General features: G+C 38.6%; 1 protein-coding gene across 1 annotated transcript in view; it reads right to left on the reverse strand.

The window, feature by feature from the left end:
- LOC135089312 (cytoplasmic dynein 2 heavy chain 1-like) overlaps positions 1-18,690 on the reverse strand; it is an 88,243-nt gene that overhangs the window by 53,811 nt on the left and 15,742 nt on the right. The window contains 22 exon segments of the mRNA XM_063984833.1: positions 2,052-2,180; positions 2,517-2,661; positions 3,122-3,273; positions 3,641-3,781; positions 4,237-4,342; positions 4,702-5,835; positions 6,193-6,315; positions 6,527-6,843; positions 7,165-7,467; positions 8,437-8,575; positions 10,071-10,264; positions 10,466-10,558; positions 12,623-12,739; positions 13,255-13,392; positions 13,593-13,716; positions 14,066-14,256; positions 14,545-14,679; positions 14,783-14,980; positions 16,422-16,627; positions 17,188-17,384; positions 17,857-18,056; positions 18,424-18,657. Coding sequence (XP_063840903.1) covers positions 2,052-2,180; positions 2,517-2,661; positions 3,122-3,273; positions 3,641-3,781; positions 4,237-4,342; positions 4,702-5,835; positions 6,193-6,315; positions 6,527-6,843; positions 7,165-7,467; positions 8,437-8,575; positions 10,071-10,264; positions 10,466-10,558; positions 12,623-12,739; positions 13,255-13,392; positions 13,593-13,716; positions 14,066-14,256; positions 14,545-14,679; positions 14,783-14,980; positions 16,422-16,627; positions 17,188-17,384; positions 17,857-18,056; positions 18,424-18,657 — 4,716 coding nt within the window.

Genomic DNA, 18,690 nt, shown 5'->3' on the forward strand with positions numbered 1-18,690 from the left:
TTGACAATCAAGTAATTAGAATTCTTCCAGGCCCCATAGTTTAATCACTTGAATTTTCAGAAGAAAAGTGTCTTATTGTGTCAGCTTGCAGTGTGCATGAGGCAGTGGGCATGTATGTACTCGTATGTATGTCATCACCCCACCCCCTTCTCTTGAACTCCCACCATAGTAGCTGTGTGGGAGAGTGTTGCCCAGCATCCCTATAGTCAGTCATTGTCCAGCCACTACAAGAGATAGACGTACTAAGGCAGAGTGTTGTTCAGTGGAGACTGGGAAGGGATTACAGCAAGACAGGGCAGTTGCTTTTTGGGGATAAGTGAGTAATTACTGGCTGTGCACCTCAGCCTATCTAAGTAACATAGGAGTCTACATAGTAGTCTGCCAGGGAGTGGAGTTAATTATAACACATTCCATATCGAGGGACGTGATTTCTTGGCTGCGTGTGTGTACAGGCTGAGTTCTTGTACAGTGAAAGGTGAATTACCCTCCTGTTCATGTGTAGGCACTCGTCTGTATTCATGTTGTGTTAAATGTTACTGTGATTGGGGGGGAGGGGGTACCCAACGTCCTTTTAGATGCAGAGGATTTTCTCTCTCTCTTTCAAAGGGGAGGGATATTGTATTATCGGACAGGAAGAGTGTTATAATACTTTGCTGAAAGTGGGTGGTCCATTATGAGGGCAGTTTTCCCCCAGGGTATTATATCTTGACTGTAATTATTGTTATCTCTCATTGTGATTCTCTCTCCCTAGACATGTCAATCCTTTCTCAGCTGTGGGAATTAATTGTTGCAGTATTTCCCTTGTCTGTGGGTGGGCAAAACAGACTGGTAACCTTATCTGTGTAACCTGGTGTTACAACTGTTGGTTATAAGGGTGCATGAGTCAAAATAATGGACCCTGTAACCGATATTAAGCCCTGCACATAGGAGGTAGCTTAGGGGGAGCTAGTCCATTTGAGGCACCTGAGGGAAGGACAGGGATTTGTAGTCATAACAACATATAAGAAACAACAAAGACTGTGAAATTCTACTAGAGGATTTCAATAAAATTTGGGACAGGAGCAAGAAATGGGAGATAGAATTTAATGTGAAAAATGTCATGTAATGGAAATGGGAAAAAGTGAAAAGAGACCAAAACAGCCATATAAAATGGGAAATAAAGAAATAATAAAAGTACAAGAAGAGAAAGATCTGGGAATGATAACACAGGAGAAGCATGTAGAAAAGATATTCTGAGACATAAAATGGTAAGAAATATTGGAACAGCACCTCACTACATGGATAAAGATATAATGAGAAAGATACCACTATGATTAGACCAAACTTGGAATCAGTGTGGTCTCCCTACAAGAAGAGACATGTAAAAAAAAACTAGAAAGGATACAAAGGATGGTAATGAATATGGTTCCGAAACTGGAAGAATTAACATGTGAAGACAGGTTAAAAGAAATTACTCAACCAACATTGGAACAAAGAAGAGAAAGGGGAGATTTAATACTAATTTATAAATTGTGGAACAAAGTGAAAGAAATAGATAATGAGAAACTGCTGCTAAGAACAAAATACCAGTTACACATGAGGACACAGCAAAAAATAAGAAAAGGAAGATGCTTGAGTAACAAAGAAATAGTTTCCCACAGAGAAATATAATAGTTTGGAACAAGTTCAGTGAAGATCTAGTATTGGCAACAAGTATGAACAACTTCAAGGAAAAACTGGACAAATGTAGATATAGAGACAGGACCACACAAGTGTAGTTCAGTCCCTGTAAATTACAACTAGGTAAATACACAAACACACAGTTTTCAGTACTTAAATTACTTTCCCTTTTTAGAGAGAGAGAGAGAGAGAGAGAGAGAGAGAGAGAGAGAGAGAGAGAGAGAGAGAGAGAGAGAGAGAGAGAGAGAGAGAGAGAGAGAGAGAGAGAGAGAGAGAAAGCTTACTGGTAGCAGTAAACTGAAAATGTTAATTATTAGTGATATACCTATAAACATTGAGAAGACAAGAAAAGTCAAATGATCAAGAAAGTGCAATTTTGTGTTAATAATGACCTGGAGCAGAGGTGTGAGTGAGGTGTCTGGAGCCATCTGGTAGCGCAGGAGACACACAACCCAATGCGTCAGATCACGTGGGGTGAAGAGGTAGTGGCTGTAGTCATCCACACTGAAGGCTTCACGCACCTAACAAGGAGAAAATGTCCTTTATTGTAATATTATTATTTTCTTTTTTATTCTAGTTGTGATAGTTTAGCTGAAGGGCAAGTTTAGGATGATGCTGATACTAAAAAAAATATTCAGTTTAGGAATGTTATAAAAAATGAAGTCTTGGGATGTACAAAACCCAATTATCAAAGATCTTCTGCCAAAACAAGTGCATCTACTTGCCTTGGTGAAACATGAAACAATATGTATTATTACAACAAATACTGGCAAGTCATATTTCCTAATGAAAACTGAAAGATATAGTGCATCCACTCATTCCCTAACTCTCAGTAGACAGAAGCTCAACAAACTTACCTCATGATAGATGTTAACCATTGACGTGGCCAGCTGTTGGGCCTTGACTGAGCTGCTCCATGCTGGGTGATCAGCACACACCAATCTCAACACTGACTGCAGGTAGGCTGTGTACACACTCACCAGCTGTTCACGCTCTGGGTACCTGCAGGTTGGATATACATAAATAGAGGTGGTGATGAATATGAGTAGCTTGTGACAGAGCTATCTATGTAATGATGAAATAAATGCTGTGGAACTGTCACAGTGATGATGAAATATGGTTCAATATTTTGCAGTATTCATTATGACTTCAAAATAAGAGATTAGGGCTGGAACCCTAAAGGTAAACTGCTTTTCTTTCCTAGACTAATATCAATACTTTTGAACAGAACCTCTAATCCTAGTGTGTTATGTCATAATCAAGCTCCTTACATTCTTATTCATTAGAAAAAACATGTTGAATTGCATTTGTTTCACTGGACTTACTAGGCCTGTACTTGCTTCAGAACCTGGACTACCTATGACATCTGGGTTATAAGTTTGTTTTATTCATTATATTTAAACCACCCCACTTGACAAAATTATAAGCAAAGCAGCACCCAACTCTGTCACAGATTACTTACCCAATGGAGGCAATCCTCACAACAGAAGTGAAACGAGTTGAGAGTTTGTGGCGTCCGAGGGCTGAGCCACCAGTCATGGAGGCCACAACCTGCACTCCTTCCAATCCTACCCACTCCAGGTTATTGTCATAGAAACCGCGATATGTGACAACCTGAACATAAAATGGTATTCAAAGTCAATGTAAATTTCATGTAATTTTACCAGTAATGTATATTACGTACTGTAAATCAGCTAGATATCAAGGCACCATTTTATTACAGAAAACAATTGGCATCCATCAAAGTCAGTGCAGAAATTGGTCTTTAAAGATACCACATTCTTTCCAGGTTTTACTCTATGCAATGCTGAGGTTAGCATAAAATTCAACATGCAATGACAGAAAAATTGGTATTTGAAAAGGCTAAAGTAGTTAGTTATATTGATAATATGCTTTATTTAACATAATCCAGATCTGGAGTGTCTTTACAAGTGAAGAAAGGTGCAGAACTACCTCCTCCTCTTCACAGTAAATGACTGACCTGCTGCAAGAAGGTAATGAGTTGGCAAGTGCCCCATTTATCAGGCTTTGGTAAGTTGAGGTCCTTGAGGTACACTATGAGTCTCTCACATTCTTTGGGACGATACACTCTGCCTGTGTTTGTCGAGAGCACCATACACATCTGTGGGTCCATCAAGGCATCAGAGATCAGTTTCTATCTTTACAAACTGGAAGTAAAGCAAGTGACCAATAGTACAGCAGAGCAAAAATAGCTCTATACTTCTACTTATGGTAAAAAAATTTGGAAGAGAGGGAAATTCATTGTAATCAAAACATTGAAAGAAACTGCAGACACTTTAATTACAGGTTTAAAGCACTGTATCTCTACAACTCTGAATTTTCTTCACATGAGCAGGTGAACATATTACCAAAATATAAATTTTCTGAAAAAATAATCCTATATCATTCACAGAACAAGTACAAATGAGTTGTATTTGCTTTCACAACCAATAATTAGTATTAAGTAAACTGTGTATGCGTGTGTGTGGTGCTTTGTCTATGCTGCCTCATGTGGGAATGCCAACCTGGTATGTAGATGGATAGAGGAATCAGAATATTTTTATGTGGATGGCTCACCTGTGAAAGCTTTTGTAAAATGTGATGAGGAGCAGTGTAGGCACTGCAGTGGATCATGGTCACCTGGGTGCTGCGAAGCTGGGAGAAGCAGTAGTTCAGTAGTAGGCTGTTCCCAGTAAGAAAATAACAATATTTACTTTAATACATGGCATTGTATAAACAAAAGATATTTGTATGTCACTTAATGTATAAAAAATTACTTAAAATGTTACAAATATCAGTCATTTAAAATTTTATATAGCATAAATTAAATTAAAAAGATTTTATTGAAATTATTTTAGACTTTAGAGGACTGTTAAATCTTCATGAATGTTGGGAGTATGCATGGAGGGCTGGGAGTTAGTCTCCATACTGCTCTTGATCTCCTTATTACCAATATTCACATGAAATCATTATGATGATGATGATGATGATGATGATAATGATGATGATACACCAAAAAGATGCCTTATCCTGACAGCCTACCTTTTGCCACAGCCTTCAGGCCCCACTAAGATGAAGGACTGCTGGGTCTCCATCTGCAGCCAAGGGGAGAAATAGTCTAGAGAACACTTGGCATCTGCTGTCAGTATGAGAGGAACCTCAGCTGTGTCCACTACTGATACTTCCTCAACCATCTCTGCTGTGTAGGACTCCAGGCGATCCCGAGAAGCATCATAGTACACATTGAGAGGCTTGTGCTGGTCTGGGAGATGCTCACCCATCCATGAATATAATTCCCTGGCAAAGTCTGCTCTCAAGGACTCTGGCAGGTTGCCCCCAAGCCCCCTCACAAGTGCCAGAGCAAAATGTGCCTTACTAGTGACATCCTGAAGGTGTGAGAGGCCATTGAGAACCCATCCCACCAAAGTAGTCTCCACTTGAGCTTCCCCAGCCTTAAGCACCCACTCCAGGGCTTTGAAGAAGTACTCCTCTATGTAAGGCTCAAGACAGCGTTGTGATGCCTCACTCTGGGAGGTCAACCATGAGTTAACAACAGCATGAATGTTTGTATCTTCATCACTGAGGAATATCATGCCCATGCGGGAGATAGTGGCAGGAGAAGCTGAAGAGAGGTCGTGTGTCTCAAAAAGAAAATTAACATTAGGACCAAATTGTATCCTCTCCCCGGATGGCATAGTAAGCAGGCGATTATCATCCAGAACAGAATTAAGGGATTCAATCCACTCTGGATCAATGTCTCCATCACAGATGATCCAAGAGGTAGTTTCAGGCGGCTCTCTCACAACCTGGCGGGCAGAGGCAGTCAGTACTCCATCTGACCATTCCCTTGTGTCATGGTCAATGTGGCCAAGCAGCTGCTGGCGGGGCATAGCTTTGGGATTCATGACATACTTCTTCACGGTCTTGCTCATCTTGAGGAGAGCCTTTCGCAGAGTTTGCCAAAGAGTGGTCTTCCCAGAGCCTGAGGGTCCCACCACCACCACACCCATTCGTTGCTGCAGCTGCTCATACAGTTCAAGACACTTCTTGACTTGTCTTTCATTGGGGATAAGGCTCAGCTCCTTAAAAGCTTCATGCAACAACTCTGCTAGACTCTCATAACCAACACCCCGGAACTTGACATCTGGGAAGACATCTTTCACTAGCTCATCAAATCTGTGAAAGTAAGGAAGATTGGTATGAAATTTTGAAATAATGACAGAAAACTATTCTCTTCTGAAGTGGACATTAACTTGTGTGTATATAATTTTTCAAACTCACTCATAAACAGTGAGAACACTACGCTTTTGGAAGGAATTTTGGTGACATAACCTGAATGACAGAACCTTGATCATCCTAGATCAAGTCTTTTACAAAAAGAATTACAGAAGCATAATAAACCAGCAAGAGAGATCATATGGGGTGAAAAGTTTTATGCAGGTATGAAAATCTAATAATAAGACCAAGTAAGAAGTTCTGGAGATATCATAAATGCTGGAAGAATATAAATTAGTATCTGGATGAAGCCTGTACCTGGAACTGTCAGCAAAGGTCAGCTTGGAGAGGGTGTTGAGGCGCAGAGCTTGCACCACCAACTCTGCCTCCACTCCCTTTTCCACTTCTTCGCCACCACCACTCTCTTCTGTCATTGTCTTCCTGCATGACAAAAAGCAAGCAATGGCCTGTTGTTACACTACACCAGAGCCTATTATTACCCACTCATAACTAAAGCTTTTTCTTTTGAGAATATGTGAATGTCAAGTCAAAAGTTCTGTTAATATTTAGTCAAGTTGTAATAGTATCTGGAAGGATTATTTTATGTTTTTAAGTATTAATTAGAACAAAAGTTCCCAGAAACAGCACAGACCTATGCATCTGTAGCAAATTGCCTGAACCCTTCAGGACTGTCTTGAGTGCTCGAAGGCCCCAGTCATAATGTTGCTGTGGGGTCAGCAGTTCCTTTGACAGATTGAAAATTGCTACAAGTTTTCGACCCAGACTTTTGGCATCCTTGAAGCCTTCACTGAAGAGAATGACTTCAGCGATAAGTTCATTGTCTGGCCGGGACATGGCAACAGGACGGAACAGCTGCTTTAGATTATCTGGGAGCTTCTGACGGCCTCCATAGCCCTTGCCTGCTGGGTTCAGAGTGATGAAGATGCCTGCATTGGAGTCAACAGGCACCTGGCAAAGAAAATTTTGTGACATTTATGTGCTATATACCTTATATCCTATCACTCACTTGTTTCATACTTCATGCATAAATCAAGTTAATACATCATTCCCAAGAGGGCATACAATTTCTTCTTCATGAACATCTCTCAGTTCAGTTTGGAAACAACTTCACCTTCCTGGCAAGCAAAATGATTTATGGAATCCCTTCAAGCTGCTTTTCTTCAACAGGAGTGAAAATTTCAGTCAAACTATGTAAACGTGATATCCCAAAGGCAACCATTTACATGTAAGAAAAACAAATGGAGCTCTGCACAGTCTTCTCATCCTCACCTCCTTTTCTAGCAGTGTTGTGGTTGCAGCCTGTGACTTGAGGGCAGCTTGGATAGTTTGGATCTGCATGGAAACGGCAGACAGCACAGCTTCCTCCAGACGGTTGAACTCATCAAAGCAACCCCAAGCACCACACTTCACCAGCCCCACAAAGATGCGTCCCATAGACTTGACATCAATCCCCTCATCACAGTTGAACACTAACACTTGCCGCCCAAACAGTCCCCCAAGAGCCTTGACAGACTCGGTCTTTCCAGTACCAGCAGGACCATATGGGTTGCCTCCTAGTCCCATGTGCATACCCTGAATAAAACACAAAAAACTCACTGAAACAAATTTTCAAGTATCTTGAAATTCAGTTAAAAATCTGTTGAAAGATAAAAAAAACAACAGAATATGACAAGAAAATTACCTTACTAAAATACTAAATTTACTGGTATTTCTAGAGCCACTACATAAAGTATATACTCAACACAATATAGTGACTCCATATATACTTCAGGAAACATTTACAACATTCAGATCTGCAAAACACCTGCTAAATTAACAGAATCCATTTGGACAAATGTGTAGAAGGAAACTGAAAGTTAATGTAGAAAAGAGTAAGGACCAGGGAGACAGGTGGCAGGATGAATTTAAGGCTGAATGGTGAGGAACTGGAGGTGGTAGACTGCTTCAAATATCTTGAATCTACAGTAGCACTGGATGGAGGAGTAGAGACAGAGGTTGGAACTAGGGTAGCAGAAACAAGAAAAGTGTTAGGAGGTATGAATACAATGTACTAGAGTAAGGCACTTGGAATGAATGTGAAGAAAATGTTTTATGAAGGGATAGTAGTGTCTACTGCATGGTATGAGTTGGAGTATGAGGCTAGCAGATAAAATGAGGGTAGGTAACGGAGATGAGATATCTAAGGAGCATATGTGGAATAACTTGGATGATCAGAATAAAAAATGAGGAAGTTAGAATGGGCCAAGGGGTGAAGAGAGTGGTGTGAATAAATGTAAACAAAGAAGCTGTGTTTCTTGTCTGAGTTACCCCTTTTTTTGGGGAGAGCCTTGATGAATGTATGTATGTGTATACATATGTATCTACCTTCCTTATTGATACTGCAATCCTGATTTATTTTCCTTAAAGTTACATAGGAATGATGATTTAATAATAAAAATGCATCTTTTTCTTGGTTTCTGCAAGGAGGTGAAGTCTGTCTCATAACTTAATATAAATGGTGCAAGCTGATATTAGAGTTTAACTGTATATATGATTGGTTACCTGTGTAAGTGTGAGGTAACACTTGTCAGTAAGGGGTGTGTGTACCAGCTTGGGAGCATTGCCTTGGTATTCATAGGTGTAGGCAAATTCAGCATCCACCATCCTCATGATGGCTAACTGGTTTTCATCCATGTAGAACCTGCAGAAAGTCACATAATTATCTGAGGCATGTTCTTCTGGAAAAGGAAAAGCAGAATACTGTTAAATTAGAGTAAATGTAGCCATTAAAAATGGTGCTGTGATATTGCTCTAGTCTTTCTTAGACTTTTCTATGGTAAAGACTATAAAATCTTTAATGTATATAAAAACTACTGACCATTTCAGACCCTGTGAGGCATTGTTTTTTGCAAATATTGTGTCAGAGGATAAAGTTGTGACCTGTTATTTAAAATAGTTCTTAACTTGATGCTCTTTAAAATCAAAGGATGAGTGCTGATAACTCCCTGATAATGCCACCAACCAAGAAGGTAGTTTCCCTCAAGGAAAATGATATTGTACTATTAAAGATGGAGCAGAATTGTTCCATTTAGCCTTAAGTTATTAAAATTGTATCCTAATAAGAATGGTATTATTAGAATAGCCAAAAATCATGGTAAAGGAACAAAGGACTCTCAGAACTATAAACAAACTAATCCTGCTGGAGTGCTCTTTCAAGCCTACCATAATCAACTCTGTTGAGGTCAGTAGACCTGGAGGGTTGCCCCAGGTTTGGGAGAGAACAGACACTGAGGGGCAGACCAGGCCATCCCAAGTAGCATCTCAAAGGTCACAGGCGAGGTGGAGGAATTTAATCTCATCTGGTCATATTACCTGGACACAGATTCAGGTAAGGCCTGGGCCCAGGATGTAGAAATTTCCAGTTGTATCACACACAATATCAATGAGTTATTAGTTTGTGTTGTAACTTGAATATATATTGTAAAGTCATATTAAGGGCTAATTAAGGTTAATCTAGTACAAACCAAATATTAGCTGATAAAATAAATAAAAGAGAGAGATGAAAAGATAGTGGAATGTGTATGGCTTTTGTTATTTGATATGGCTAGAAGGCAAAGACACAGCAAGCCTGCCTGCCTTGAGAGCAGTCATCCTCTAGCTGCTACCAGACCAACAGTCCTATTAAGATGCATTCCCACCACTCTACCAGTTTCCTGTAATTAAATTCGCTAAGTTGGGAAGAATTTAGAAGCACAGAACAATTGGATATCTCAAGGAAGCTGCTTTAGCTATAAAAGCACAGCCAGCCACTGGTTTGAAACATCAGCGATTACAACTCACCACCCTGCCACCACCTAACTCCCAGCTTACGTGAACAACAGCTAAGTTATCATTCTTTTCATAATTATATTTAGTGATAATTTCTGTGATCATGTGTTTGCTGGGAAGCAATAGGGTGAGTGAAAAGGTTAAATAATTTCCACATAGATAATACAAGCAGTTTCATAGCAAAAAAAGAATGATGTGCTACATTCCTGTTAATGAAACTGTCCTTGCATTGTGTATATATAATTTTTTTTATTCTGATTGAAAATTATTAAAATCAGATGACTTAACTCATTTGATTTAAATCTTAATAACCCTGCTTGTGGGTTATTAAGATTTATGATAATGACAGAGTAATGTACACTGCCCACCTTAGTTGCTTCTGCCACTCCCAGTCTGCAAGGGATGTGGTATTGGCCCTGATGAGTGAGGTGACCACATCAATGTTGTGGATGGTGTCCAAGATGAGAGCCTTCAGCTTCAACTCAAGCACATGGCTGTCCATCTGGCTCTCCTTGGAGCCATCAGAGCTAAGGTCAACTCTGGTGTATGACTCCAGCTTGGCCTGTGGAGTGAATGGTTAAGGTTACTATAAAATTAACATGATATTTTTCATGTGGTAGTTATTACAGGATTTACATGGTAAGAATTATTTTGGTGGTGATTACTCAAAAGTTAGAATGATCTATGGTCATTCATCATGTGGATGGTTATCTGTTTCCAGATTCAAGTCTATACAAATCATGTGTTGGTGTAAGGTCAGCACCTCAAGCTCCTTCTTGAAATTGGTGAGCCGTCCTTCCCTGATGGACTCCTCACACCGCTCAGTGAAGAGAATGGCATCAGCTAAACACAAGATCTGAAGCATGAATGGCACAAATTAATATCTTTATTGTCTATCTATCTAGGGCAGCAATCCCACATGGTAGACCCAAGCAAAACATCACATCATCACACTCTTAGCCCTTTATTGTAAGGTCAATGATAAAAGTCCTCCTACTAATTTTGTTAAAGGTCCATTTAGTATTCACAGAGGATTAATATGTTGGTAGAGAAGGAACATGAGAAGGGAGTGACAGGGTAGGGAGATGAAAAGAACCTCAGAAGGTCAAAAGGTGTGTGTGTGTGTGTGTGTGTTTTATTTACCTAGTTTACATAGTTGTATTGTACAGGGCACGAGCCAAAGCTCATTTTGTCCTGTCTCCATAACCGTATTTATCCAGTTTCTCTTTAAACATGTGTGCACTGTTTGCCACCTCTTCCTTCAAATCATTCCAGACTTCAATAGTTTTATACATGAAGCTGCATTTCTTGATGTCATTTGAACATCCACTCTTCTTTATTTTCTTCCCAGGCCCCCTCACCTGTCTCTCTTCCTCCTCCATCTGTGGTATCAAGTCATTTCTGTCTATTCTTTCTATATTGTTTACTAATTTGTACATTGTTATCAGGTCTCCTATTTCTCTTCTCTCTTGTAGTGTTGGTAAGCTCATCTCTTCAAGTCTTTCTTCATAGCTTAAATCTTCCAATTCTGGTACCATCTTTGTTGCTATCCTCTGTATTCTTTCCAGTTTTCATATATCTTTTTTTTCTATGTGGAGCCCAAAATACTGCTGCATATTCCAATTTAAGTTGTATCATGGTTGTTATAATTTTCTTCATAATTTCTCTATCCAAATAGTTAAATGCTACCATGTGTAGTAGTAACTCTCTCTCTCTCTCTCTCTCTCTCTCTCTCTCTCTGACCCTTTTTTTTCATCTCTGATTCATTTCCCTTCCATCTCTGTCTTTCACCTTCATTTTATTCTTTTTGCCCACCTCCAATTCCAGGCCCATGACTACTGCTATTGCCATTAAGGTATAAAGTATATTTGCTGGTCAACAAGTCCTGCCTTTTAACCCCTTCCCAGTGTAGGATCTGTACTCATATGTAGGCATTTCAAAAGTGGGACTATTTGTTGGCATGTCTATATACGTATAGATGTTCACTATAATGTGACTAAACTAGTTTGTAGCAAGGTATATATATGTATAAAAGCTTCCTTTCTACTAATAAAATATGATCTGTTATTTGCTCAGACAGACAGAATCCACAAGAGACTTTCCCAAGGGTATATGCAGCTTACCTTTAAATTTGTGGCAAAATCAATATTATAAACATTAGTCTTACAAATTCTCTCTCTCTCTCTCCTAGCACAGATTATCAGCAAACATTGACACTTACAAAAACCCTCAGAATATTGTGTCCACTTTACTTCTGCCACATCTTGTGTAATGAAATTAAAGGAATAAAGAAAGATTAAAGCATTTAAAGTGACAGGAAGAGCAATGAATAATTATTCATATGAAACTTTAGTCAAGAATGAGTGGCAGGTTGGCTGGGGAGGCTGCCACACATCTGCCACCAAGCTATAGTCCTAAACAAATGAGATTATAGAAGGATGGCTATGAAAGGAAAGTGGGAATGTCACACCGAGTTATCTTGGTGACAAACAGGAAAGCAGAGACAATAACTTTAAGGTTTGAATAGCCACAGCAAACCCTGTTGATGATAAGGACATTTTGCTTTGAAGTCTACAAAAAGCTAATACTTGATGACTACTTGAATAGTAATAGCCTAATATAGCAATTGTAAGAGCAACTGCTGTTTTTGTCAGAAAGTGAGACATTGTTATTATATTTTTTTTCAGTTAACTTATTTTCAGTGCCATTCACCTTCAATTTGACAAATTCTCCAATACCCTTGAGTACATACATATGTCACCCTGTTACAAACTGAAGCATCAAGGTGATCAGGATTCCCAAACCTAATCCCTTTCTTGCATGAAGACACAAAACAGAATGAGATGAAATAAAGAATACAATCTTCACTATGAAAGGAATATCTCAATACAACACACTTTGGAATAAAGAACCAACAGACCTGTGAGGGTGACTTGAGAGGGTCCATGCCAGAATCTGAACGGGCTTCTGACAGGCACTGGATGAGGAGGTGTTGCAGTGTGCCTTTCATCCCTTCACTCAGGTGACTCAGCCACTCCTACAAAACATCAACCATTTTCATCACTGACCTCATATTTTGCACCAGGCCTTCTGATCATAATGACTGTCATACATCTTCAATTAAGTTTGTTGAAAGGTAAAGCTGGCAAACACATGTGAAAACAAAGAATATAAAATTGAAATGAACAGAATTATGAGAATCATTTATGAGAAAGTATATATTTAGCTGATGCACATTTCTTATGTGTTTACACTCCTATTGTAAAGGAATTTAGGAAAGACAAGTCAAGATTCCATGTCAAATAAAAAGAAATGATCAAACTGATGACAAATTCTTCATTGATCTCATTTCACAACTGATAATAAAATTAGGTCTTGCATCACTGTCTCATCATGGCCTCAAAACAATTGTATACAAAAATTGTTCCTCATAAAAATAAATATATAGTGCATGCCATATCAATAACCCTTTTTACTTCAATAAATGTGCACTATTCACTGAGAAGTCTTCCACTAACGCCAACAAATACATGATAACCATTGCATGCGTACTTCAACTTTGGTAGTTATTTCAACAGGGTTCTTCAATGGAACAATTTCCCCTTCCAGACTCTTCATGGCTGTGATGTGGGTGTTCCCCTCGTTGAACATGACGAAGTGGATTCCTCCAAAAAGTTTCTTGAGGTGTGACTGTGAAGGAAGAAAGCTTAAGCTAAACAATGAACCTCATTCTAGTATATAATTTTGATAATATCCATAAATAGCCAATGTAAACTTTATGTATTTTATGGACAAACCCTGAAACAAACTACTGTGGTTTCCTCCTCTCTTTCTGATGCACTGGAGATTACGGATGAAGTTTAATACCAATACTAGATAAAGCCACATACCTGTATCACTTCTGGGTTTGTAGCCTGACCCAGAATCTCCAGCAGGTCATCATCACCAATGAAATAGAAACGTGGAAATGCTGTCCTCTTTTCTTCCAGGTACTCGTTCAGGCTCTTCTGACACCTGATGACAAGGGTAGTACATGAGATTGTACAAACAGACATATTAGTTTCCATCATATCAAGATTTAATTATTGTTGTGGTTGATAGTTATAGTATTTTTAAAATTTTAAAGTCTCTCATAGTATGTCATAAATGGTTCTCATATGGGGAAAAAAGAACAGGTTCACTTATTTCTCTCTTCAAACTATTCTTTTTTTTTATCCCCCTTTGATTAAACTTGGCTGGCTGTTTTCTCCCTCTTAAATTTTTAACAAATTCCAGTTTTTTCTCCATTATCAATTCCTTCCTGTTCACCCTTTTGCTTGGCCTTGTGTTCCTTAACTAAACACACAATGTTTTTTGGACCTACCAAGCCAGTTGATCAAGAAGGGTGGAGAGTGTATTCCTAAAGCCACTGATACGACACAAGGACACCACCTTGCTGTCCCTTGCCACATCTGCCATGATGGCCTTGAAGTCATCATCCACCCTCCTGAAGCGCCCTTGCTCCTTGGGCAGTGCACCACGTCCAAAGATTGGCTCCAAGTACACCCACTTCCTCTGCCAGTACACAGGTCATTTAACTCCTTGTATACAGGTAGTGCATTCATTTGACTTAAATACCTTTGGAGGACAAGGGCATTTCTCTGTGCTTCACATTAAGTTTGTAGTGTTTCTGTCTCATGCAATTTCTCACTACCTAATTGAAGGCAAATATAGTCTTGGTGCTAAATTTTCCTGTGGAGGATAAAGGTCTCTTGGTGTCAAGTAACAAAATGTGATTTCTATATTATTCTAAGTGTTCATTTATTATTTGTCCCTCAAACAAGAAATAACAGCTAACTCTACCTGGATCAGATTGAGGTTTGAGAGATACTCATCGAGATCTGCCAGGCGTTGTTCCCACACCCGTGCTCGATCAGCAAAGGCTGGGTAGTAAGGAGAGTCCTTGAGTGATTGAAGAAGACTCTGGTGATCCCCTACCTGTAAAACAATGATATAATCATTATACCAATGAATGCAGTATTTTGTTCAATAAGCCAACAATGGTTATTCATGATTTTTTTTTTCTTTCCCTCTCTCTTGCCTTGTTGATGACATCCTTCCACTCCTTGATGAGCATGATCTGGTTCCCTGCAGAATTAATATGTGGGGTGAGGGTGAAGCGGGCATCCACCTCCCACATGTCTAACTCTCCTAGTGCCTGCCGTATCACTATTTCTCCAGCAGCCTTGGAATTCATCTCCTTCAGGGCATCAGCCTGCTTCACCATTTCCTCTCTCACCTGTCAACAGAAGAGGTATTCTTTTTTTTTTTTTCTATCATGTCAAGAATGCTGAGAATAGTTATTTCTTAACTTATGAAGTAGAATATTTCATGCATGAAGCAATCAAAAAGTCATCATCAGTATATTTTCTACTTACTACAAAAGTAGAAACCTGGATGAGGAAGGTTAAAAAGACAAGATGTACTAGAATAGAGGCTACAAGGAACATGGATGTGGTGTACTACAAACTGGTATATTAAATAAGAATTGTCTGCATTTCCTAACATAGAATCAACTGCAAAATAAACTACAGAAATTAAAATCTTTCTTATTCTCCAACCATACATTTAGTTGAATCTTTATAAGTAAAGAACATTTGAGTGATTATTTTCTTATTGTTGAGTGTTAAACCTGGACTCTCTTCAAGAATTTGAAGCATAGATGGGTGTTATTGTGATAAATCATTGCGATGATTTATTGTGATAATGATATCGGGTTATCAGTTATCTGATAATTATTTTCTGTACATTATCAATTGATGATACTTTTGGTTCCAAACTAGTGATAATCGATAATTTTAGTTTCCAGTTCCAGTTTAGCACAGTGGTGAGATGTGCATGCCTTGGAGTCAGAAAAAGGTGTGTCTGAGCTGAGAACTAAACGTAAACTGAACGGAGTGAGGGGGGAGAGGGGGAGGGGAGCAGTCTTGACATCTCAAAACATTCACTCAGCTTCTGTCTCTCACTAGATGTTGTACAAGTGGTCATGAATGTTGCTTCTGCACACTCCTGGTTTTACACATTCTTTGATGAATTTTTCCTTGTGTTCCTGTTTCTTCAATTCAAATTTTTTGTGCAAGTGTATACAAATGTATGTGCTATTCAGAGCTATTCTTTAATATTCACTTATTAATGTTTTGAAAATTTTTGAAATTATGCCTCTATTTTAAAACAGTACTTTTCATTAGTGAAGAGACAGGATAAATATTTAATTTGAATTTTCTGAGTTTTCTAAGATTGTGATAAAAAAAAATGGATTTATCAGTTGTTCTATTTAAAGTATCAATATCGTTATCACTAGTATTGGAATTTTGGATTTATTGATTTGTTGGTTATCACCTTATCAGGGGCTAAATTTATTGTCAGTTATTGATTACTGGTTATCACCGATAAGGTTATTGTTATCGATTTATCAGTTATGGTGATATATATTTTCATTATCGCGCTCAGCTATGATCTTTAGTGCACTACTGAGCTAACAAAACATTTTCATTTAAAGAGTGACTTGCCAATGATTATGACACTAATCTGAGAGAAAACAACCTACTATGCATGTCAATAAAAGATACAATTAGATTAGTTCCTGAAATATACTCGTATCTCTAAATAATACAAATTATAAGATACCATGGTGTTCCTTATGCAACAATCATTATACAATAATCAACATTCCTCCTGACCTTGAGGAAATGTCCAAAGGTGAGTTTATCAATGGTGGTGGTTGATGGAATGCCAAGGAGGTTGTACATCTCAATCCAGTGCTTCTCAGAGAACACCTCACCACGCACATACTTGAGAACTGGCACCATTGTCTGGTACTTCTGCAGCTCACGGATGAGGCGCACAGTGACTGGCGTGGTTTCTCCAGAGTTGCTTAGCTTGTCATCTGATAAAGTTTGCACTTATAAGAGAGGATTCAGGAAGTTCCTTTGTACAATTAGCATAAATAAAGTGACAATCAAAAGAAAAAAAGTAGATGATTTAAAATAGCAAAAAAGAGCTAGAATAAATCAATGAGATGTTGCAAGCAGGAATATATGTGCTATTTCCTGTGTGTCATGAATGGTTACTAGAATGAGGTGCAGACAGATGGCTAAAAACTACTGCCCTTGAATTTTGTGAAAAAAATTTTAGAACACTTATTTCAAAACATCAACAATACAGTAATCTCCATCATATGACAACCATTTCAGCTATCTATTTCTTGCATAAAATCCCAGCTGAGCAGTGAGTTTCTTCAGCCATACAAATTCATGTGAATATATTACATGACATTTTTACAGCATTTTGTAGTTATACAATGTACAATGATGTAAGACATTAACCAGAAGCATGATTTGGGTACCATCTTTTAAGAAGTCAACCAAGTATTCTGAAATTCATATGACAGAAGTCACAGAATAGACATGCTCTAGCTATAAAAAGCTGAAAAAGCTTTGCACTTACTCCACTGATTGAGGAACTCTTCAAATCTGAAAGTCTTGCTCCTGAACACAATCCACTCTTCATCAGCAAACTGTTGCATGTTTGTATTGAACTCCTCAAAGAGACCCCAGATCTGCTCATGACTCTTAAGATCTGCCTCTATATCATCCACCTCAGGAAAGACTGGCTCTCCCATGTTGAAGTGCTGGTAGTCCTTCCTGAGGCAAACACACAAAGTACGCAAGATGATCAACAGCACCTTAACAATTATTACAATTATTCTTGATAATAATACATGCACACTCACTCATCTCCAACATGGCTATCAACTTATCATTACTGTTTATTAACTGCATTATAATTCATGCATATGTACACAATACATTCATACACTCTTATCACTATGATTCTTAGAGAATTCTTCCTTACATATCCCAACACTTTTGCAAGCACACAAATCTTTCCACACACATGATTAGTGAAGCCAAATTCTCAACTTACTAGCCATCTATACTGATATCATGATGCAGCATAAACATTATCAATGCCTCAACAATTAACCATCTTAACATGCCTTAACTTTCTTCACTCTGCTCAATGAGGAAGAGGACAATAATGAAAATAAAATAGCAATCCATAAAGAAATATGACACTGTATGGTAAGAAAGATGAGACCGCAAAAAAAGTCACCTCAGTCTGTCTTTCATCTCCATCAGCTGGTCCCATTCAAGCCGTTTCTCAGCAATGAAAGCAATGGAGGCCTGCACATCCATCTCACCCTCTAGCTGGTCCTCCCGGGGACGCAGCTGATACCAACGCATTCCAAATTTCTCTACTTCACTGTTGAAGTTGTTTGTCTGGCTCTCAAGGCTGCTCATGATCACTTCCATCTGGAGAGTGTTTGAAGATATTGAAGAAAAGTACAAAACCTTTAGAATCTAAAAAAAACTTTTCTGGCTTGTTTATCTTTTTCCCTAATACTGTGGGAGTGTTTGCATGACAAACAGACACAACCTTCTGACTCTAAATTGACTATAACATTGCCTTTCTTTATATTTTAAATGAGTAACAGTAAGCTGACAATTTTATTTTACTGTATTTAAATTTTCTTCCTCTTGTCTCCACCTCGTTGAAAAGAGAAAAAAAAATGTTAAACTGTAAAAATATAAAGATATAACACTACTAATTTTTCTCTCTTATATACATACAATGCACACATTTTCAGGATAGTACAGCACTCTACTCAGACTAACTAACCTGTCTAGCCACTATCTGTTCATGGTTGTCCATTAGTGATTTGTAGTTGTCCCACTGCATAGTTACTCTGGACAGCTGCTCCACCCTCTCCTTGGTCCAGGAAGCTAATGTTTTGTTCTTGCGCTCTGCCTCATTGAACAGTTCCACCATCTGCTCCGTCTGCTTGATGTACTCACTATGCTTGCTGCTGGCATTGGCAATCTCTTCTACTGTCTGGGGCTGCTTCCTTAGTACCTGCAGTTATATTTACCTAATTGTAGTATTCTC

This window comes from Scylla paramamosain, chromosome 3 (assembly GCF_035594125.1).
Source record: "Scylla paramamosain isolate STU-SP2022 chromosome 3, ASM3559412v1, whole genome shotgun sequence".
Taxonomy (NCBI): Eukaryota; Metazoa; Arthropoda; class Malacostraca; order Decapoda; family Portunidae; genus Scylla; species Scylla paramamosain.